General features: G+C 42.7%; 1 protein-coding gene across 2 annotated transcripts in view; it reads left to right on the top strand.

Moving 5' to 3' along the window:
- The window catches only part of SREBF2 (sterol regulatory element binding transcription factor 2), a 41,508-nt gene extending 28,704 nt beyond the window's left edge, over positions 1–12,804 (top strand). Inside the window, exons 16-19 of one of the 2 annotated variants that reach the window (XM_073644210.1) lie at positions 996–1,161; positions 4,812–4,997; positions 5,085–5,187; positions 7,621–12,804. In XM_073644210.1, coding sequence (XP_073500311.1) covers positions 996–1,161; positions 4,812–4,997; positions 5,085–5,187; positions 7,621–7,841 — 676 coding nt within the window. In that variant the 3' untranslated portion in view covers positions 7,842–12,804. Of the gene's footprint in view, positions 1–995; positions 1,162–4,811; positions 4,998–5,084; positions 5,197–7,620 lie in introns of both variants that reach the window. The other variant, XM_073644209.1, reaches the window with a different exon arrangement.
- The last annotated feature ends 11,473 nt before the right edge of the window (positions 12,805–24,277 follow it).

The following is a 24,277-nucleotide window of genomic DNA, read 5'->3' as shown; positions in this document are numbered from 1 at the left end:
TATAAAGCACAAGACAGTTGATAGTAAAAAGTATTTTCAATTTACCTATAGTCTGAATGTTAAATAGTCCCCGAGATGAAACAGCATTTTCCACACATCAGTAGCAGTTTGGAGCTGTTCACCACCATTTGTCATAATAATTGCTCCATTGATACAATTTGGTTATCATAATACGTGCCCATTGTATTTGACTAAACACACACTAGATCACATATATCACAATGGTTCCTTCATTAATTCAAGAGTAAATCCAGTATGTGCTTACTTATACTCATCTGGTCACACATTGCGCACATTTAATTTTTTTTTATTAATCCCTTTTTATTTATTTTTTTGGGTTATAATTTTGGTTTGTGTTGCTAACAGTGTTTTACAATATATTGGTTGTGGGGCACACGACTATGTATAGGGTGCCCAAATTGTGATGTAAATATGTGACACAGGATTTATATTGGTGTAATATTTAAAGGGAATCTGTCTGCAGGACTTTGCTATGTAACCGGAGAACAGTCTAATTTAGGGGCAGAGAGCCTGATTCCAGCAATGCATTGCTTACTGGACTGATTGGTGGAATTTTGATTGAATCCCTGTTTTCTCTGCTGCAGACCTAGCAGTTCTGTGAATGCTGAGCCCTATATAACCACACCCACACCACTGATTGGCAGCTAACTGACAATGTACAGTGTCCAATCAGTGGAGGGGGCGTGTTACACAAATTAGCCTGACTGATCTTCATGTGAGACCTAGTCCTGTAGTGATAATCTCCAGCTGATAAAACACTGATTGTATTGAAACTACAGCACACAACCAAATAAGTGACACATCCCTGAAATCAGGATCTCTGCCCATACATTATGACCTACTGACAGGTTTCCTTTAACTGTTCTCCTTTCAGACAAGCACTAATATGCAATATGTTTGTGTCTGATGTGCTTTGGTGATTTCGTTTCTGAATCACTTGATGCCTTATATGACTGATCTTCTTTCTTTTTCAGGAACCCCTTAGTGAAAGCCATTGCTCACATGTGCAGAGCCTTGCATATGTCATTGTCTGGGAAGACGGACAGTGCCCAAAATTCATTCAGTCAGTGCGAGAAAGCCAGCGCCTTTTTGTGGAATAGCCTGAACATGAACAGCACCAGCAATAATGATCTGAACAAGGTGATGACCGGACACATTGTGGTGACGCTGCCACTATTCTCATTGTCTTTCTTTTTTCAGTAATACGGGCTGAGATCCACTTGGCGTCACCCTGGTGCATTGTTGTTGCATTGCATGTCTTTAGTGTCTGTGCAATGTTTCTTCAGTGCAGCATGGAGGCTTCAGATCATCCTCATCAAGTTGCGATAGACCAACATTTCGACCGCAAGTTTTTATTTACTTTCTTTATACTTAATTCATAGAAAATATTAAAGTTCTTAAATATTAATCAATTATGAGGTTAGCTACATAACCAGATGGCTGAAACTGTGAGGATGCCCAAGGATCACATCCATAGTTTTGTCTGGTATTGCAAATATGTTATTTTTAGACAATGGCCATTAAATGGGTTTTCTGTTTTTTTTGAGATTAATGACCTATCCTAATGATACGTGGTCAATATCATGATAGGTGGAGGCCTTTGGAAACTGGGATGTGAACTGTACAGAGCTGTGCTGTTCCGCTCCATTCACACTGTGTAGTTGCCGCTGCCGAGAGCAGCAGATCAGCTCGTATCCTCTTCAAAAACATTTGCTGAATATTTGTCATGCAAGGTGAGGGAAAGACTAAGTTCTCAACAACGGAAAGAGGGGGAGGAAGCCCAAACACTAGGGAAAGGAGGCAGAGCTGTGGAGTTGAAGTTGTGGAGTCGGTGTCCATTTTGGTGGAGTCGGTACAAAATGGACCATCTCCAACTCCTAAAATATATAATAAATTGGGTACAGTAGTTCAATGCAGTTTGTGGGGAATATTTTCTCATAAGAATTTGGGAAAGTTATGAAATGTCCTATAAATGTCTGTCCTATTCCTGATCTAAGGGTCTAGACTTTTAGCTGAGATGAATCTGTGCTACAGTAAATTTATCACTTAAACATGAGCCATATATGAGGGAGTCTGTCATGGAAATTGAGAAGTCTGAGGTTTGGCTTACCGACTCCACAGTCCTGAAAGGGGAGTGGAGACCCCTAGGCAGATCTGACCACACCATGGCTTCCCTAATGTCCCTAAATAGGTTCCGCACCTATCGCCGAGCAGGAAGCCTTATCCCTGACTGCCCCTAGCGATAGGCCCTACATAGGGAGGGAACGGGATGAGCAGTAGTCAGCCCCCACTGCAACTAAAGACAAACAAGTAAACACACAAGGAAATACACTTAGCTTGAGAAAACTCCAGAGAGATCACGCCAACTATCCTCCAAGGGAACTCCAAGAAGACACTAGCCGACAACTAGTACTTCCAGCCTAGACAGAGGAAAATAGAGCTATCACCAGCGACTCTCTGGAGAGACTGAAGGTATTTAAACATCCAGGAAGGGTGTGTCAATTAGCAGCAGAAGGTGGAGGTCACTGCTAGGTCCTAGAGGGAGAAGAATATCACTACTCTACTGAGATGAAAAGATCAAGAAGGTGCCTGCATAGCCAAGCGCAATGACCTTCTACAGCTGGATCCAGAAAGACGGTCTGTCACACCTGACACACCCGTGACAATATTATGACCTGTGATCGACCTTCTGCATTGTCTGATCTTCATATGTATCACCATTTTACTGCCTCTTTATGGATGCCTGGAGGAAGTTACACCATTATTATGTCAGTAGTGCATTTGAATAAATAAGACTTAATATTTTCTTCTTTTTTTTTTAAATCAAATGTTTTTTATTGATTTTTATAAAGATTTACACAAAGGAAAAAATAAAAAAAAAGGAAAAAACAACAACAACCAGACAAAACAAGACTTAATATTTTCAATATATTTCATAGGGCAGTGTCCTCTTCCTCACATGATGGGGCTGTTGTCATTTTTTTCTTTACTTGCAGGCAGTTGGAGTTGTCACTAAAAATCCATCTAGTATAGGGCAGTAAATACTCAGGGGGCAACAGCGTGCAGCTGCACTTCTCCAAATTATCGTGTGTTTTTATATTATTTCTAATGGGTTAAAATGGTCCTTTCAGTGAATTCCTAAATTACTAATAACCCCAAGACAACATTGGCGACTGCAATTCTGGTGTTTATCTCTTTCCTCTTTACAGCTTTTACGTGTGTGTGTGTGTGTGATATTTTCTTTACATTTCTTTATTTAGGGGACTTGGACCAGCACCAGAGTATTGTTGTATATAGTAAAATTGTCAGTCTCCTATGACGCTCAGCCACAGGCTGGACTTCATAAAAGAGATCCTGGCTTTGATAGCAACCCATCTGCTCCCTGCGATCGCACTGCAGGGGGTCAATGGGTGTCTGATCTAACATCCAGGCCGATTTACGATGCTTAAATGCTGTTGGTTGTGATTGACAGGAGCATTTAAGAAGTTAATAGCATTCGGCAGGCACTTTGATCGCTGCTGTTAGAGGCAGATACCGTCTACATAATATAGAGGCACCTGCCCTGTGTGGATCAGGCTCTGCCTCTGAGCCTGCTCCAAAGTCCCTAACCCATTCCATACCATCATGGAACATGAATGGAAAAATTCTTACCGATTGCCATCTTCATCTTGTTTCCAGCGAAGCTCCAATCCTTTAAATATTTTAATACATTTGGATTACATCTTATACATAATAAGGACGATTGAGGAGCTGCCGAGCTCCGTCAGGTGCTGTCAGCCACTTAAATGCCTCTGTTCCCACACATGCTCCATGATGTGCTGATGGGTTCCGTTGTAGACCCCTGCGATGGTCATGATGGTGCTCCTTTGAAAACCAGCCTGTGGATTGTATTCATAGGAGACCTTGATTTTCACTAGATGCTGCAATACTGTGGTACTGCAGTATATAATATAAGCGATCGGACAATCACAGGTTCAAGTCCCTTCATGGGGCAATCAAAGTAAAAAAATGATAAAAATGTTTTAAAAAATATAAACTATTGAATCACCCTGGTCTTCCCCCATTACAAAGAAAAAATAATAAAAATACATATGTGGCATCCCTGTGTCTGTAGAAGTAGGATCTATCAAAATATAAAATTAAATAACCTGACTGGTAAATGCCATAATGAGAAAAAAAAAAATGAAATGATTAGAATTGAGATTTTTTTGGACAGCGTGAATAAATGCAATAAGAAAATACCAAAATGTTGCATCTTCCCCAAAATGGTAACCATAAAAAGTTAGCTTGCCCATAAATAAACAAAACGGCCCTCACACAGTTACATCGACCGAAAAACTAAAACGTTACAGATCTTGGGGAAAATAGCGACATCATCAACATGTACTTATGTTTTTCACCAGTTTTAAAAAAAAAAAAAATGTTACCCATCACCGGACACTATAGAAACAAAACCCCAAAAGAGTTGCGGAATTGTGTGGTTTTTTTTGTTTGTTTTTTTTTTTACGCCCTTGAAATTTGGTCTCCAATACGTTGAATCGCAATATAAATGGCCATTCAAATCTACAAGTCTTCCCACAAAAAAACAAGCCCTAATACGTCAATGTCGATAGAAAAAATGAAATGGTAACGGCTCTTGAAAGAAGGAGGGAAATCAAAGAGAGCGCAAAAAAAAAGCAAAACGTAAAATCACCCGATGAAGAAGGAGTTATGTGCAGATAGATCGGTGTGGTCTTACCTTGAGAGGACGAGACTACAAGTGTGTTCTGATGCCATGGTGACTTTTTCAGGTCCTGCAGCTCCTGCTGTGTGACCTTCTGCTCTCCATGAGGACCTCGTTATGGCAGAAGCAGGCCTGTTCCACCCCAACGCCAGGAGATGCGGCTCATGCCTCCACATCGGTACTGACCGGATTCCAAAGGGACCTCAGCAGTCTTCGCAGATTGGCCCTCACCTTTAAGCCTGCACAATGCAAGGTATGCCTGATAATTCCTGCCATTGTGATACAATAGCACTATTATTACAGATTTTGAAGCTTCTAATTAAAATGTGTTTCCTTTTAGTTGTTCCTGCATGAAGCCACAGTTCGTCTTATGGCTGGAGCAAGTCCCACTCGTACACACCAGTTATTGCAGCACAGCCTTCAGAAACGCCCACCAAACAGCTGTAAGCCAGGTATTTCCTCATCTCATTACACACCTACATAAGAGTTTAGCTAGATGACTATAATAACAGTTCCCTCCGTCTGCGGGTATGAGAAATGGTACGAGCACATCCCTATAGCGCACACGCACGTAAATCTCAATCTTTCAAATGAATGAAAGGGCAGTACATGGTCAGATAATGCAGATCAGTGAAGGGGAACGTTCACACAATGCATTTTTGCAGCTTATTTTTTTTACTGCAGAAAAAAACGCGCAAAATATTTGCAGTTTTGCTGCATTTTTTGTGTGCATTTTTCTTGTTTTTACTTGCATTTTTTGCCCATTCATTAAAATAGATGAAAAATACTGTAAGAATTGACATGTTGCTGATTTTAAAAATAAAAATGTCCAGCAGCTCAAAAAAACGCGAGAAAAAAGAAATAACAAGTGTGTGCATGAGATTTTTGAAATCCCATTCACTGCTGATACTGTAAAAAGCAGCATTATTGCCGTAGGAAAAAAAACGCTGCAAAAATGCCGCGTGTAAACATACCCTAGAGTTTATAAGAGCTCCAAAGTCACCAAAGCAGAAAGGCCGTGATGGTTAGGGCCCTGGGAGTCCTTTTTCATGCTGATGGCAAAGTGTGATTTGGGGGGAGGAAGTCACTGCCGTGATTGTGATCGCAGTGACTTTAGGTTCCTGTTTCCCATTTTCATACCAATTTGTAAAATTGTCTGCAATGTGCTACTTCTTTGCATTGATGACTTTGGTGATTTAGACTTAAGACTTAGGTATACTAATAGATCATAGACTGAACATGAGTCAACAGTGTGATGCAGCAGCAAAAAAGGCAAATACAATTCTGGGATGTATTAACAGAAGCATACAGTCTAGATCACGTGAAGTCATTATCGGTCTTTACTCCTCTTTGGTCAGACCTCATCTGGAATACTGTGTACAGTTTTGGGCACCACATTTTAAAAAAGACATAGACAAACTAGAGCAAGTTCAGAGAAGAGCGACCAGAATGGTGACTGGTCTGCAAACCATGTCCTATGAGGAACGGTTGCAGGATTTGGGAATGTTTAGCTTGCAAAAAAGAAGACTGAGAGGAGACTTAATAGCTGTCTACAAATATGTCAAGGGCTGTCACATTGTAGAAGGATCATCTTTATTCTCATTTGCACAAGGAAAGACTAGAAGCAATGGGATGAAACTAAATCGGAGGAGACACAGATTAGATATTAGAAAAAACTTTTTGACAGTTAGGGTGATTAATGAGTGGAACAGGCTGCCACGAGAGGTGGTGAGTTCCCCTTCAATGGACGTCTTCAAACAGAGGCTGGACAGACATCTGTCTGAGATGATCTAGTGAATCCTGCTTTGAGCAGGGGGTTGGACCAGATGACCCAGGAGGTCCCTTCCAACTCTACCATTCTATGATTTGTAAAATGTATTCTCATAAGCGGTTTGACTAATAATGCTGCACAGGAAAACCTGAATTGACTAGTATAATTGATGTGCGAGTCATTAGCTTTCACAGTTGCATGCAGTATTAAATAGATCCCTTAGACCTGATGAAGCTAGTGTTCTTACTTTGAAAATGCATGTCAGAATGACTGTGGTGTTCTGAAAATAAAATCAGCATTTTATCCAGCTCATTTTTGTATCAGGTAAGGAAACTTTCGAAAAGGATTATACAGCCTTTCTAACACGGATTTTCATCCAGTCTAAAAGATCAGTTTAATATTGCATGCATCTGTATTATCAAATCTGGTGTCAGATTCGCTATAAAGCGAATGTGTCATCAGAAAATAACTTCTTGTTTAAAACAGATTTTTGTGTTTTTAAATGTATATTTTATTTTTTTTATTTTGACAATTTTTTTCATATCACATTATGTATTAAAATAAAAATTAGAAATGTTTAAATCTTGCCTGTCCACTGCGGTTAAACTAGACTAGACTAGCACGCCCTGTTCTTTCAGGAAATTCACATGTACATTAGCAGCAATGGACAGCCTTTGACCCTATCATTTGTATTGAAACATCTAATGAGTGTGTGCAAAGGTCATTGTGAAGAGAGGAGGAGCAGGTCAGCTGTGACATCGCCTACTGTGATTGGTAGATCCTGTGTTACCAGCAGTATATGGGGGTGCCATCTGTCGCTGCAAGCCTGCCTCTGCTGATAATGACGGAAAACTCGTCCTGAAAGGACAGGAATTAAGAGTCTAAAATAACCCCAGTGTGAACATAGAAAGATTGCTAATTTTATTTTTTAATATAGATCCTAATATATAAATGATTTTTATTTTTTTTTTATAAAAAAAAATACAAACAAAAACCTGCTTTAAATGGTAGGTCATTTTCTGATGACAGATTACGTCTCATGTCTAATTTCTATATAGTAATTTCAGTAAAGTGCCAACCAGCTTTGATTTTTCTCCTCTTCTAGATGACCTAGAATCATTACCAGGACAGCGAGAGAGAGCTACTGCCATCCTCCTGGCGTGCCGCCACCTCCCCCTGTCATTTTTATCCTCTCCCGGCCAGAGAGCAGTAATGTTAGCGGAGGCTGCACGGACTTTGGAGAAGGTGGGCGATAGGCGCTCATACCATGATTGCCAGCAGATGATGGTTAAGCTCAGCGGGGGCACGGCCATGGCAGCTTCATGAGACCCATTATTGTCTCTTGGTCTGGCATCAACTACTGCACATCATCCACGAGTACATACCGTATGCCTTTCTGCATTTTTTATACCCTATAGAGAAACTGAGAACCATCCCTGTGTTAAAAATATTCTTCAGGAAGGGACTGTCACCAGGACTAAATGAGCATTGGCGTCACCAGATACGTTATTCATGCAGGCGCCTTCTCATGGGTTCTTATGTCGGCCCATGATGATAGAATACACAGCTCAGATCTCTGTGGTTAACCCCCAGTAGCACTTTTCAATGCAAGCCAATGGAACACACATTATACATATGGATCATAAGGGTACGTACACACCATGTCTTTAAAATGCAGGGGAACCTGAATTTTTCAAGCAGAAAATGTTTCAGGAGTATGCTCGGGCGAACACCGAGTATCCTCAGCGTGCTCGGGTGATATGTTTGAATCACTCCCATGTGCATGATTTGCAACTGTTTGACAGCTTGAATACATGTGAGGAATGCCTAAGAAACAGACATTCCTCACATGTATTAAAGCTGTCGACAGTCGCAAACCATGCACACAGAGACTGAAACATAACACCAAGCACGCGGAAGATACTCAGTGTTCACCTGAGCATGCTCGCCAAAAGTGTTAACAGAACATACTCGCTCATCACTATTCAGGAGAACACTAGCTGTGTTTTTTTTGTTTTTTTTCCTGAAGCATCTTTTTTTTTGGCATCTGTAAATTCATTTTTTGCGACTTGACCACAAGCATTTTTTTATGTGTATGTATAAATTAGCTAGCTGTAAAGATAGAGCCTGCTAGCCGAGCGCACTCTTTACGTAGTTAACAGGTGACTCTGAGACTGCAGGGTGGTCGGTAAACTAGGCAGTCAGCCGTACGCTATAGAATTAAAAATTTCTCTATTCTTGAAAACTGAGGATTTTTAATGAGAGAGAAAATGCCAAGTTGCTTACAAGCACTCTTCCAATTTTAACTATTTAAGAACTTAACACACCCCTTTAAGTTTTGAATATCTAATAGTATGCCATCAGACTTCACAAAGAGCAGGGTTGACACTGCATACTTTTCGCTACAGCCTTCCCCATTTAGGGTGGATGTGCCTATTATGTGGCTAATTTGTAGATCCTCCTGGCAATTTCCTTTTTCACCCCTATTTTAGAAATCACTTTCTTCATGAAGACTATATATTTTTTGTCTCATTCTAAATGTTTTTTTTTTAAGAAAAGGCATCAATAAACTATGGGAGCCTAAAACATTCTCCCTGGGCTGGAGCATACAACAAGGGTTTAGGAGAAGGTTGGCACACCTGCCATAACACTGCCTAATACAGTATATAGATATTTACAGCATGGCAGCTTTATCCTAGACACTACTTGTGTGCTCCCTGAAACATTGTATGCTGCAGTGGAGCAGCGCTCAGAGAGAATCAGACCTGCTTTGCTGCGCTCTATACTGTGGCTCTGCTATAAGAACAGCAAAGTCTGCCATGGCTCTGCTGCACTTGTTCGGAGCCCTCCTAATTATCCCTATGGTGCTGAGTGTAGATGGCCAGCAGAGGGCGGCTTTTAGTATGTGCTCCTGAGAACCTAGACAAATACCCTACAGTGAGTCAGTGGAGCATCTACAGACAGGAGTTGCAGGCGGACACTTTCTGTGCTCTAATTCAGTCTTGAAGAATCTCATTAAAGGCACCGAAGCTTGTAGTGAACATATCTGCACCCTCAGCTCTATTTTAGATGTGCAATATTTTCTCTAGATTATTGCAGGTAAAAACAAAGTAAGGTTACACATATAATGTATTCAGTTGCCACTGTTCAAAACAGAATCTTTATTTTTCTTTTTCTGCCCAACATAAATTTTAACATTCATTGTCCTTAAAGTAGCACTCTCGTAAAAGTGTTATTGCAATGCAGATAATAGAGATACTAGTGATCAGTAATGTTCTCACCCAGCACAGTGGTTCCTATTGGTCTCCATCGCCCATAATCAGATTCTGAATTATTTAGTGTCCTAAATTTGGACAGGAAGCCATTGTCTATATTCATTCCTATGAGACACAAAATATAAGACTGAATAGAAAAAAACAACTTCTGTTCTACACAGGCCATGAACAATTCAGCAGCTCTCACATAGTCTGCCAGATGGACTCGCACTTAATGCACTAGGAGAGGTAACTACCACCGCTATTATTTCCATTATCTGAATAGCAATTGTGCACTGCAATAACAGTTTATTATGGAAGTGTTACTATAAATTATTGGTTTCCTGCTTCTTTAGGTGTTACGCAGAAATGGTAAAGTTGGTTCTCTCCTTCGTTCACATTACAGCACATTGGTTAGTTCTGCTAGTCATCATGAATTCATTTTGTATCTCCAAATGGTCGAGGACCAACATAAATAGGTATACGTATGATAAAATACATGCGTACCTGTCCAGCTCTATTTTTTTATAGGCTTGATGCATTTTAGGATCATTTACAATGTTTATATTCATAAGAAGTAAAACGCTGTAAAATAAACCTGAAAGTTGCTTGTTTGTACAAATAGAAACCTGTAGGCTGATACCTGTATATAAGTATATTTTTTGTAATTTCTACATGAATGTGTAGGCACCTGGCAAAGCATGTGTATATTTTGCATATTTATTTCTTGTTTGTTCAGGAGTAGAACTTTTAAACCCTTCCTATGTGTACTACTTGTAAGCAATTACATAGTTTTGTTTGGTATTTAAAATATTGTTTTCTAAAAAGTACATTTTACAAAACTCACTTATATTTTGGAAAAAGCTTTCATCATATCTGACATGTATCAAGAGACAAGGCTTTACTGTACTCAGTCTGACTCAGGCCAGTTTACGGATTTATTCTTGCACCTGCGTTACGACTGACTTGAGTTTAATGACTCGACCCGATGACCACATCACACTGATGACTAAACTGCAGACAGGTCAAGATTTTATGAGCGAGATGTGAGAGGTAGACATACAAGAAGCTGCTCCCACTCTGGGGAACCAGAGCCATGGGATTCATCTGATGGGCCACCATGTACTACTACATTTCCTCTGTAGAGGACGCTGCAGGGAAATGGTCTGGCCTGACATATCCAGTGATTTACAACTTCAGTGACACATTCCCCAAACTTTGTAACATGACTTATTGGGACTTCTTGTTCTCCAGCTTTGGAAAGAACATGGCAATTAGATCCATACTCACAGCAGCATTCTATCAGGTTATGGTAGAGATGAAACCACAGTTTTTACCAATCCAAAGCATATATTGCCATGTGCGAGCAGTATGTGCCGCCTGTAGATCTGTTACATAACATTCACATTACCTGCTGATAGTTGTAGCCCAACAAGGTAAAAAAAAAAGTTGATGAGAACCCACCGATTTTAACCATCTAATGTGACGTCGGGGGCGATGAGCATCTCGCAGGTTGAATTCAAACTCCCAATCCTCCTGTCATGTAGACTCAAAAGCTTAATACGCCCTCCCCAAAGAGAGAGCCTGATCACTGGGCCAACCTGAGCGTTCATGTGTAGTTGGGAGACATGGCTGAAGTCTGTATGGAAGTAGACAGTCGTGGCCAAAGGTTTTGACTCAAATTTTGGTTTTCACAAAGTTTGCAGCTTCAGTGTTTTTACATCTTTTAGTCAGGTGTTTCTGTAGTTGCTAAACTACAACTTTAAGCATTTCATAAGTTTTTAGACTTTTATTAACAAATACATCAAGTGTGCTTGGAGCTTATCACAATTTCTGTGTTTTTGTTTGCCCGCTTGTCTTTTAAAATTGACCACAATTTTCTTAATGGGATTGAGATCTCGGGAGTTTCCCGGATATGGACCCAAAATGTCAGTTTTATTCACCAAGCCACAATTCATCTGATCCCTCTTCATAACAATCTAGACTGAAAATTGCCACTATGAAAATTGAAGCAGCAAACATTGTAAAAACAAAATTTGTGTCAGTCTCAAAGCTTTTGGCCACATTATGCATAGTCTCTATGGCACCTCTTGTTCACAGTATGGCGTTCTTTTAGGGAAAAAAATCCCTTATTGTGTCATAGAGCAAGCCACATTTTTCTGTTTGCTTCAATGTGAAGAAAAAAATATATACCTTCCTATGGAACCTGAAGCATATTGAGGTCCAGCCTGCAGAATTCCATAGGTGCCGTATTACACTGGTCGTACAGAGCTGAAATACAGCAGTGTGCTTGAGCCCTTTAACTGGCCCCATTTCTGGAGCCGTGGCAGCCATTCTCTGCGGTCTCTCACCATGGTTGGGTATTTTTTCCTGTACTTTGCAAATATATATTTATTGTGTATTTTCTCTCTTTTGAACAATGTAATTTGATATAAATTATTCCAAATATTGATGCGGCTTTCTAAACTTTCCTTTTCTATTACCATTTGGGTTGTATTTTTCACTTTTTACAGAGGAGAATTTGACATTAAAGCCATGCAACTGTGCAGCGACTTTGTATAAACTTTTTTTTGCCATAAATACCGTATATTTCTCCAAAATGTTATACTAATCGGTAGTGTTTCAGACATAACAGAGCTAACCTATGGATCCAGCAATATGATATAGGTCTTACATCATCCTGTTATATTTCCCATTGAACGAATAGGCCACAGACTACCTAAACTTATTTCAGCATATTTGATAATGGCTACATATACAATTCTCTAATATATCCTGAAAAGCAATTCCAAAGCATTGCTTTCACTTGTTTATACGACTTTGTTCATTTCGCCTTTAACCTATAATGTAACATTATGGACATTTCTTGTTCTTTTTTTAAGCTTGTACATATCTATGAATTGTATAATACAAATAGCAATACTGTGTTATGGTAAATATATTCATAAACCTACAGGTTATTTGCAATGTGTGGAACAAAAATAAAACATTTGTTTCTATTTTAAGTAGAATAAAATACACATTTTGCCAAGAAATCTATTGTGGGTTTTTTATTGCTCTATTTTTTTTTCTTTTGCCCTGCACTTGCTATATCTGCGAAAAAAAAAAAGAAAAAAAAAACTTTAAAGAGTAATTTAAACTTTGGATCTGATTTTATTATTTTTTTTTTAAATCAGTAGGGGCCCAGGTGCCGAGACCCCCTGATCATTTAATAGACCCCAAACAGTGTGCAGCTGTGTAGATAGGAGTTCAGAGCTCCTGTCTGACCACACACATGGAATGGGGTACGGATTGAAAGAAAGTATAGGCTTTGCAGTCTGCTTTCTATGGAATCCGTACTCTGTTCTTTGGGTGTCTATTGAGCCTTCAGTGGGGGTCTGAGCTCCTTAACCCCTCCCCCACCGATCTCCAGGCAATTAGTGACTCCCAAATACGAAAAATCATATTCAAAGGTTACTCTTTAATGTCCTGTCCAACACTCTCTGAGGTTATGAATAACACTGATGGATGCAGGTAGTCTGCAATCAGAACATGTATTAAGTAATACACTTCTCAACATTGAAATTTCAACAGATAGAAAAAGTAATGGAAAAATAAAAATCACAAGAGGATAGACGTGTTAATTATATGCAAATGATGAAAAAAATGGAAGCAGAATTTTCAAAACATTTTAAGTATTCTCTGTATCGAATATGAGTGGCACGCGTAAAAATACACACCTTGGCTACTTTCATAATTGCCTGAGAAATGTTCTGCCACGCTGAATGTAGTTGGGCACACCAATCATCAAGATCCGCTGCTGACAGCTTCCTTTACAATTGCGGGACGATGATGTCTCGGAAGTGCTCGATGGGAGACAAGTCTGGAGATGCTGCAGGCCATGGTAGCACGTTTAGTCCAATGAGGCTGCTCACAGTAGCCTAAACATAACACCAGAAAAGGCAGCCATATTTATCAACACAGGTCACAGAAACTAATGCAGTAGACCCCTCTTGATAAAGATGGAGGCAACACGGACAAAATACTGATGAGACAACCACTCACAACTTACCAATTCATGGAGGGGGTAATTGCTTCGTATTAGAATTCCACACAAAAAAGACTTGTATAGGGTGCTGTTCACACATGGGTAGTGCGCACGGCATCTGGCTTGCAGCCTATTAGTGATGGCCATACTAATAGCTTAGGTGGACTGCCCAGCACTATATAACTGCACCCCATGAGGACAGACACCCCAGTTTACAAGGTCAACACTGATGGGCCTGGCTGCACCTTGAATAAAAAGATAATTTGTATAAAATATACATATTATGAGGTATTGGTCGATAATATGGCCAAGACACGCAGGCTCACAACCCACCTCAGACACTTTTTTGCTGCGTTAATGCTTGAATTTTTGGGGGAATTTTAATTCCTCTTTCCGTGGCTTTGCTTTTACTTCTTGAATGATTGACCACATTGTAAACCACAGTAAACTGGGGGAACATACATGTGATTTTGCCATAGATTTCTTGTGAACGGTGTCATGCTAGGACTATTGTAGATGCACATTCTTACAGACAAGGCTAAGTGGAGAAGCCGGATCAAAGATGTGCTTTACATGTAGTTAAACAACCACAATGGCTAATTTCTGCTGAGGTTTTCTGCAGTGCTGTAGCCTCACCACAGCTTTGATCCGGCTGATCGTGCAGGCAATTGTAATGGCCATATGTCTTGCTGCTGAAATATATGTGCTCTTCCAAAAGTAGAAGAGAATGGATATTTCAGCAGCAAGACATATGATATGACCATTACAATTGCCTGCTCGATTTTGTGGGTCAAACAGCAGTTTACTGGCAAAATCAAGTGACTGCTTGGATTTTTTGAGTGATTGGGTGGGGTGGGGGGGGGGGGGGGACTCAAAACCCAGACCCCCACTGATCTGCTTGTAATTAATATGGCACACTAATCTAAAAAACATCACAGACATAGTGACACTTTAATCTTTAATCTTGTCTCACTCACTTCCCGTGCATGTGCACATCGCTGCTATCATCAGGAGCGCTTTTTTTTCCCCCTCCCGGCCCAGGTTTTCTCTGCAGTGTTCTAGTGCGCAGGTGCCGGGGAGTGACTGTGATTTCCGACACACAACTTTTGCAGAAGTGGATCCTTCTTCCTCCTTGGCCCTCATCTCATGGGCCCCCTAGCGGCACAGTGGTCTGCCACTATGGATGGTATGCTCCTGCCTACCAACTATATATATCATTGGGGCCTGGCTGCATCCTGCAGTGAATTGGTATTTTAACCATGTACTGGCGATCATGTCACAGGCGTTCCGATGGAGCGTGAAACGACACACGCCCCTGTCGGCATACATTAACTGCCCCTGTCAGAGATTGACAGCAGGATTTACCAGGTTAACAGCCACTAGCAGAGCTCCACTCTACCCGCAGCTGTTAGAGGCACCTGATGGCTGATCAAATCAGCCGCCATGTGTGGGGAACGATGCAGGCTTGGCATGCGAGCCTGCATCACAGTCATAGCATGAAGGGGTTAATATCCGCAACATGTCAATTACTCTTGTGGCAAAAATGCGTTTTATATATGTTTTTTTCCTCATAGTTTTGAATGAAATGAGGAAAATCTGCAGGTAAAAAACGCATATGCATTTTTAGCACATTTCTGCACTTGGGCGCCTGCGCACTAGAACACGGCAGAGACAAACAGGGCCGGGAGGAAAAAAAGCGCTCCTGATGATGGCGGCGATGTGCACATGCACGGGAAGTGAGTGAGACGAGTGCACGTCACAGGGCCCTGTGCAGGGGAAGGGGGAATATGCTAAATAAGCTGATAGGCGATAGGGGATTTCTTGGCGTCCTAAGCAGATAGGCGGTGATTTCTTGGCGTCCCCCGGGCACCAAGCTTGTGAAAACAGATTGTATAAAAATACATTTCTCTGCAAGCAGACTGCTAATATGGATTTACATTTTTATATCCTGTATGCCCATATTTGACGTCTCATATCGCCCAGGGGGTGACAGATTCCCTTTAAGGTCAGGTTCACATCAAAATTTTGGCATACGTCAGTGGCTCCATCTGAGGCTCTGAAAAAATGGTATTCAGGTGCATCCGCTGTATGGTAACACTGGTCTTTGTGTAGTGGTTTTTATTGTGTGTGTGTGTGTGAGGATGGAGAGGATTTGGTGGGTGCATATACTATAAGCCCCTAGGATCAGTCTTCCTAAGCTTTCTATATGGGCATGTAGGTCATAGGAGGCTGAATAACAAGGTACCTTAATATCTTCGATCTGACATCTTATTTCAGGGAAATGCATGTTGTTCTTGTATGTAAATGAGCAGTTAAGATCTATGAGCAGGACACTAATCTCCCCAAGAATCTACCCCCAGAGATTATATTATATGAAAGGGGCAGTTACCAGTGTGAGACATGTAATGACCGACAGTCTGCTCTTCTGATCTACATGTCTCACACTGATAACTCTGTTTCAAATAAAATAAGCCATGGAGGCAGATTTTCGGGGAGATCTATGTCCAGCCCATAGATCTTAACAGCTCATTTATATATTGAGAAAAATGTAGATTTCTCTGGAACAAAACATTGGATCGCAGAGATCAAAGTATCATGTTTCAGTTTCCTATGACCACTAGTCTGACCCATAAAATTGCAGGATATTTTTTCCACATGGACCTGTGATCCATGTGGGAAAATAGCCCATGTGTATTAGTCTGCAGTCCGAGACAGCAGATTGACCGAAAATGCACTCATCTGAACTTAGCCGAACCTTCCTTTTATACTGCATAATTATCATGAACGAGCCTTCCTTATCTATTGACCTTTAGACTGCATAAATTTAGATTAGACATATTTTGAATTGGCCTTTATGGTCCGCAAGCATAATAACTCTAGTGCTATTCTTAGGATTCGGACACCAGGGGGCCAGATAGTCACTGCGGCGGAAGAAATCCTAAATGGCTTTCATAATTTTTATAAATCTCTATATAAATCCCAAAGTACCCATAATAAACTAGAATGTCTCTCCTATTTGGCAGATCTTGATTTTCCCAAATTGAGTAACTCAGAACAATCCCTTTTAGATGCAGATATCACTTTAGAGGAAATAAATGCTGCCCTGGAGGATACGGCCTCGGGTAAAGCTTCAGTCCCTGATGGCCTACCACTAGAACTCTATCCTAAATATCAAAGGGGCTTAATGCAACATCTTTTAGAGACTTTCCCAGAGGCGATGCAAAGTGGCTCTCTGCCTGAATCCTTTTATGACGCCAATATTATTGTTCTTATAAAGGAAGGGAAGGATCCTCTGGAGTGCGGATCATATCGTCCTATTTCATTGTTAAATGTGGATTACAAAATTCTCACAAAAATTCTAGCTTTGAGACATAATAAGGTGATACTTTCAGTTGTCCACCCGGACCAAACAGGCTTTATGCCAGGAAAAAATACCTCTATTAGCATTAGTAGGGTACAATCAATAACTCAATATAGCTCTTTGATACCAGGAAATGATTGGGCCTTGGCCTCACTGGATGCGGCCAAGGCTTTTGATTCACTGGAGTGGCCGTTCTTATTTGCCTGTCTAGAGAAATTTGGTTTTGGCCCTAAATTTCAGGTCTGGATTCAAATATTGTACAAGGGCTCTAAAGCAAAAATGATGATAAATAATTTATCATCCACATCTTTTTCATCGGAAAGGGGAACCCGCCAGGGATGCCCTTTGTCTCCGGCTTTATTCGCTTTGGCAATTGAAGCTCTGGCTATAAGAATACGATCATCTGAGGATATCAGTGAAATTACAATTGCAGACAGAACTGATAAAATTGGTTTATATGCCGATGACATGATAATTTTTATGGACAAGGTTAAAGATACCCTCCCATCTATATTTCTACTATTGATAAATGTAGTGAATACTCAGGCCTCTTTATAAATTGGGATAAATCTTCTCTTATGTCTTTGTCGCCCTCTCCGAGTACTGACTTGGAAACGTTATCTCCTCTACCTGTACTGTCATGTTTCAAATACTTGGGAATTATAATTGCAAGGAATGATAGAGAGGACCTATCGAGTAATAATCTTCCTTTATTAGAATACGCTAAGTGTAAATTCTCCTTGTGGGGGAGATTACCGCTATTAGTGTCAGGAAGGATTAACTTAATTAAGACGATCTTACTCCCTAAATTCAGTTACATGTTACAACATAGTGCAGTACCGGTCCCTAAATTTTTTTTTACATCTCTTAACTCTTTGATATCTACATTTATTTGGGGAAGTTCCAGACCAAAACTGAGGTTGTCTATCCTTCAAAGGCCTAAAGATATGGGAGGAGCAGCTTTGCCTGACTTCCACCTATACTATTTAGCAGGTCAGCTTAAAGCGATCCGTAGCTGGATGCCTGACTCCCAATTACCGAATTCTGAGAACCATTTGGCACAAGTATTAGGCACAGGTTGTTTATTGGGTTTTCTAGAATTAAATAAATCAACTCCCATTAAGTTGCTACCCTTACATAGACTAGCGAGAACGGTATGGAAACAGACAAAGAAAAGAACCAACTTTACACATGTTATATCTGAAATGCCTATATGGGGGAATCCAGTTTTTGAGACATTAATGGAACATCCATCTGCCCCCTTTTGGATAGCTAATGGGGTCTGTGTGTTGAGAGATATTTATGAAAGATCTATACTGATATCATTTGAACAGGTGCAAAATAAATTCAAGGTTCCAAGATCTCAATTCTTCAGGTATCTCCAACTTTGGAATGGGCTTTGATCTCATTTACAAAACTGTGAAATAAATCAAACTATTTCCTCATTTCTCTTAATAGGAATACTTAAATCTCAAGGCCTACAAGGTGTTTTATCTAGCTTGTATACATATCTGCTATCAACAAGCTTAGATCGTATTGCTTTGCCAGCCAAAAATAAACGGAGACTTCTAATTCCGAATATGGGGGAGGAGGAATGGGATGAAATTTTGGAATCTCCATCATTTGTCTCTCCATCTGCTAATAATAAGATGATTCATCTTTATATTATTCATCAGTCATATCTCACACCCCAAAGACTATATCAAATGGGGCGCTCCTCTAATTCAGAATGTTTACGTTGTCATACCATAGATGCTGACTTTGTCCATTTAATTTGGGACTGCTCCATTATTAGGTCCTTCGGGCAAGAAGTTACCTCCCTATTATCCTCTTTAATTTCCATTCCAATTCCATGTGATCCTCTGATTTGCCTTTTTGGGGTAATGGAGGATGATGCCTTGGACCATTATATTAAGACTAGATGGTGGCCCGATTCTAACGCATCGGGTATTCTAGAATATGTATGCGGCCGACCGGGCGAGACTAATCAGCGAAGCAGTGTTTAAATGGGTTGTGCACTACTTTATATTAACCCCCCAATGTATCCCCCCGGGGCCCCGGTGTTTAAATTTGGCGCCAACATCACTGATTGGTCGCGGCCGCCGGCCGCGACCAATAAGCGAACCGTGTTAGTGAGGACCGGGGAGCGGCGCTGCCTGTACGGGTACTTCCGCTGTGAGCAGCCGGGAGATGACCTGCTGGCGCCGGTCATCTCCCGGCTGCATCGCCGCTGACCTCCATGCGGCTACCGTCGGAAGATCAGCGGCTAGGGCCGCTGATCTCCTGACGGCAAGTGTGAAGGGAGGACCGGGGAGCGGCGCCGCCTAGGCCGCTGGTCGGGGTACTTCTGCTGCATCTCCCGGCTGCATCGCTGCTGACCTCCGTGCGGCAGATGTTAGTGAGGACCGTGTTAGTGAGGACCAGGGAGCGGCGCTGCCTGTGCGGGTACTTCCGCTGCGAGCAGCCGGGAGATGACCGGATGGCGCCGGTCATCTCCCGGCTGCATCGCCGCTGACCTCCATGCGGTTACCGTCGGGAGATCAGCCGCCCTAGCCGCTGATCTCCCGACGGCAAGGGTGAAGGGAGGACTTGGGAGCGGCGCCGCCTAGGCCGCTGGTCGGGGTATTTCTGCTGCAAGCAGCCAGGAGATGACCGGCTAGCGCCGGTCATCTCCCGGCTGCATCGCTGCTGACCTCCGTGCGGCAGATGAGCCGCTAACGGCTGCCATCTTGTACTGAAATCCCGCGTCGCTGACTGGCCATGGCCGGACCAATCAGCGACGCGGGATTTCCTGGACGGACAGACAGACGGAATAAGCCGATTATATAGTAGAGATTTTTTTGAGGGAAACCTTGTTTCTGGCCAGGAAATTATTGGCTTTGAGATGGATGGGCAACACACAGCCAACATTGCTTTCCTGGATTGTTCTGGTTAACTCAGTAATTCCATTTGAAAAGATTATATACCAAAATAGAGGCTGTCCATTAAAATTCTCCAAAATATGGGACTATTGGAATTCTTCATGTCTTACAATCTCTACTTAGGCGAAAGGTTTGAACTTGTATGTAAATATGCAAGAGATATGTGTATGAATAGTAAATCACATGTCACGGATGACGAATGATACTCATGGAGGCAGACATCTAGATCCTTATACATTATGACGTGAGATATTTTAAGCATGGAAAAGACAGCATAAGCTTGATAAGTTGTGGTTAAGAGTTTCAAGTTTGGATTGTATCCTAATCAGGAAAATATCCTATTTTCCATCTTTTTCTCTGCATATAATTTCAGAAGATGGGACATTCCTAAAACAAGGAAACTATATATATGTATGTGGTAACCCATTTGACATGTTCAACCTCTACAACCTCATTTAAACCGTCCGGATGGAGGCTCCCTTGTTTATAAATCCAGAAGGATTCTTTGGAATTAAGGGTGGTTCTTCTATTTCTGATACCTGCAGGGATCTGTTCAAGCGGTGTGACTACTACAGAATCAAAATTTTTATTATGCACTAATGTGATGTGCTTGGATAGACTTGGCTTGAGAAAGCCTGTTTTGGCATTATGCCTGTGGCCGTTCATACGGTTCCGCAAGGTCTGAACTGTGTGTCTCACATAATTGAGCCCACAGCTACATGTGACTGCATATAGAAGAAATTCAGAACCACATGTGAACTCATACTTAGGGTTTGCAATAACCTGAGGTATTTTATCGTTTGGGGCTCTCTTGTCAAAGTTGATAATTCTACAACAATAACATTTTTTGTTCCAGCATTTAAAGATTCCCACGTTTTCTTTATCAGGCCTCTGTACAGTATAAATATTTTCATTCCTCTACAGACTGGGCGCTATGCTATTTTTATAGTTTTGCCCCTTCTAAACATTATATTGGGTCTCGGGGGACTAGATCTTTTAAAACGGGGTCCTTCCTAACAAGATACCAATATTTCTTTAATATTTTACAAATGATGTGGTTTCCTTTATTATATACGGTAATGAAACTATGCTGTTTCCATTCAGATTTGCTCTTCTCTGGATTGCTTGGTGATTTCTGAATCAAGCAATCGTTTTGAGAGAGCACTAGATTATTTTGATAGGAGGATGCGATTAATGCTCTAGGGTAGTGCTGGCGAACCTATGGCACGCGTGCCAGAGGGGGCATGCGCACCATCACCACAGCACTAGCGGTACTGGATCGGGCCCAGCGGGTGCCGATGCCAGCACCGCTACTTCAGCTAGATGTGCGTTCTCGCACACACATCTAGCTAAAGTGTATTCCAGCGCACGAACTTGCCAGGCCCGTGCGCCGCAATGCACACTGCTGGCCAATGAGAGGCCAGCAGCTAGCAGCTGACGTCAGCGTGCAAGCGACTAGGCGCATGGCAGTGATGTAATGCGCCCCCGTCGCTAGGACGCTGGAGTCAGCTGCCGGCTACAGGACGCGGCGCGGGAGAAGAAGAAAGGTGAGTACGAGTGTTTATTATGGTTTTATTTTTAATATGCGATGAACAGCGGCACTAGCAGGCTGGGGGGAGCATATATACATGGACAGGGGGGGAGTATATATACATGGACGGGGGGAGCATATATACATGGACAGGGGGAGAGGGAGCATATATACATGGACAGGGGGAGAGGGAGAATATATACATGGACTGGGGGAGGGAGCATATATACATAGACTGGGGGGGAGCATATATACATGGACAGTGGGAGGGAGCATATATACATGGACAGGGGGAGAGGATATATACATGGACTGGGGGAGGGAGCATATATACATGGACTGGGGGGGAGCATATATACATGGACGTGTGGGAGTATATATACATGGACAGAGGGAGCATATATACATGGACAGGGGGAGAGGGAGCATATATACATGGACGGGGTTGAGGATCTATACATGGACTGGGGGAGGGAGCATATATACATGGACTGGGGGAGAAGGAGCATATATACATGGACTGGGGGAGGGAGAATATATATGTGACGCCTCTACTCGTAAAGCCCGTGTTTTACCCTGGGTGTTGGGGGACTCGGTGTCGTGATGGAGAGGTGGGATGCAGCCGCGGCCCGGGCCCGACCCGTGCTCAGGGCCATCACATTAGAAAGAGATGGTATGGGCTTGTCCGGGTTGAGTGGCTGATTAACGACTATGCCACCTGTGGTGCCTGGTGAAGGGTCACCAGCGCCGCTGCAGTCCGCCGAGGCCTGGTGTCATGGCGGCCTAAGTTCTCACCACTCCCCACAGGCGGAGCAAGGCCTCAGGGCAGAGGGACAGGAGGAAAGGGAGGCAGTAGTAGAGGAAGAACGGAGGCCGCATCGTGCGGTGCGGCGCAGGAATAACAGTCCGGAGGCCATAGGGGTGAACTTCCAAGGCTTTACTCACATAGCTGGCAAAGGAAGGCGACTCCCTGCCCCCCGCGGAGTCCTGCGGTCACCAGGGACGGGGGTCCGACAACCTTCGAGTAAGTCCAGCATTCAGTCGGGACCCCACACCAGAGTGTTCCTGCACTACAGACCAATTCCTTCCTGTCCGTGTGTGTGCACATAGGCCGGGTCTCCCTCTGAACTCCTCTCAGAACAAGGGCACGGGTGGCAGCTCCGCTCCTTCCGTTACCCGGTGGGATCCTCTGGGCCTAACCGGGCTTTCCCGTCCAGGACGTAGAGTAGCAAGGTCGGGTGTCGGGGGCCGGTACCCCTCTTGCAGCCGGAGTCCCTCTGAATATATCAGGTTGGCGAGGACAGGTGGCGTACACCGCTCCGTCTGCATCCTGCCTGGGATCCATTTGCTACGGAGCCACACTCTTAAGCTCCGGGCCTTCTTGATCCTGGTCATTGGCCGGGTTGAGACATTCCTCGTCTACAACCTACCTCTCGTCCCAAGGCCAGGGTACGAGGGCTGTGTCCCTTGCCGGCACAGGCCCACACAGGATCTGCGCTCCCGGAGGGAGGTCACATTACACACAGTAGTCTGACAGCACAGTACGACCAAAAGAGAGACCGACCAAAGACAGCCGAAAAGGACCAAGATCAAAGATGGCTTTTAATTAAATAAGAAATCTAAAGTGTAACTAACTTGTAAGTCCTCCACCCTCACCCACTAACTGGTTCCTACCACTTTGTGTTCCCCAGTCTCCCTGTAACCAGGGGAGCAGCACCTAGTGCATACCAGCTCCCTCTGGTGGAGAAGTGTGGTGTTGGATGCAAAAGGTTGGGTCCCGACTATCACACTGTCCTTACCTCAGAGGAGGGACACCACACTCCATTAAAGAAGTGCAGCATCCCTGTGGCGGTCGAACCCTCAGGGGGCGCCACATATACATGGACTGGGGAGGGAGTATATATACATGGACAGGGGAGGGAGTTTATATACATGGACGGGGGGAGCATATATACATGGACAGGGGGAGAGGGAGTATATATACATGCACAGGGGGGGCATATGTACATGGACTGGGGGGGAGCATATATACATGGACAGGGGGAGAGGGAGCATATATACATGGACTGGGGGGGAGCATATATACATGGACAGGGGGGCATATATACATGGACAGGGGGGTATATGTACATGGACTGGGGGGAGCATATATACATGGACTGGGGGGGAGCATATATACATGGACAGGGGGATAAGAAGCATAAATACATGGACTGGGGAGGGAGTATATATACAAAGAATGGGGAGGGAGTATATATACATGGACAGGGGAGCATATATACATGGACTGGGGGAATCATATATACATGGACTGGGGGGGAGCATATATACATGGACTGGGGGAGGGAGCATATATACATGGACTGGGGGCGGGTATATATACATGGACGGGGGGAGGGAGCACATATACATGGACTGGGGGAGAGGGAGCATATATACATGGACTGGGGGAGAGAGCATATATACTTGGACTGGGGGAGGGAGCGTATATACATGGAAAGGGGGAGAAGGAGCATATATACATGGACTGGGGGAGGGAGAATATATACATGGGGTTCAAGGTCTGATGACTGTGGAGGCCAGGTCATCTGGCGTAGCACCCCATCACTCTCCTTCTTGGTCAAATAGCCCTTACACAGCCTGGAGGTGTGTTTGGGGTCATTGTCCT

This window comes from Phyllobates terribilis, unplaced genomic scaffold, assembly GCF_046119375.1.
Source record: "Phyllobates terribilis strain yellow unplaced genomic scaffold, ASM4611937v1 Scaffold_8__6_contigs__length_399053987, whole genome shotgun sequence".
Lineage (NCBI taxonomy): Eukaryota > Metazoa > Chordata > Amphibia > Anura > Dendrobatidae > Phyllobates > Phyllobates terribilis.
This window is presented reverse-complemented; position numbering and strand designations above follow the sequence as displayed.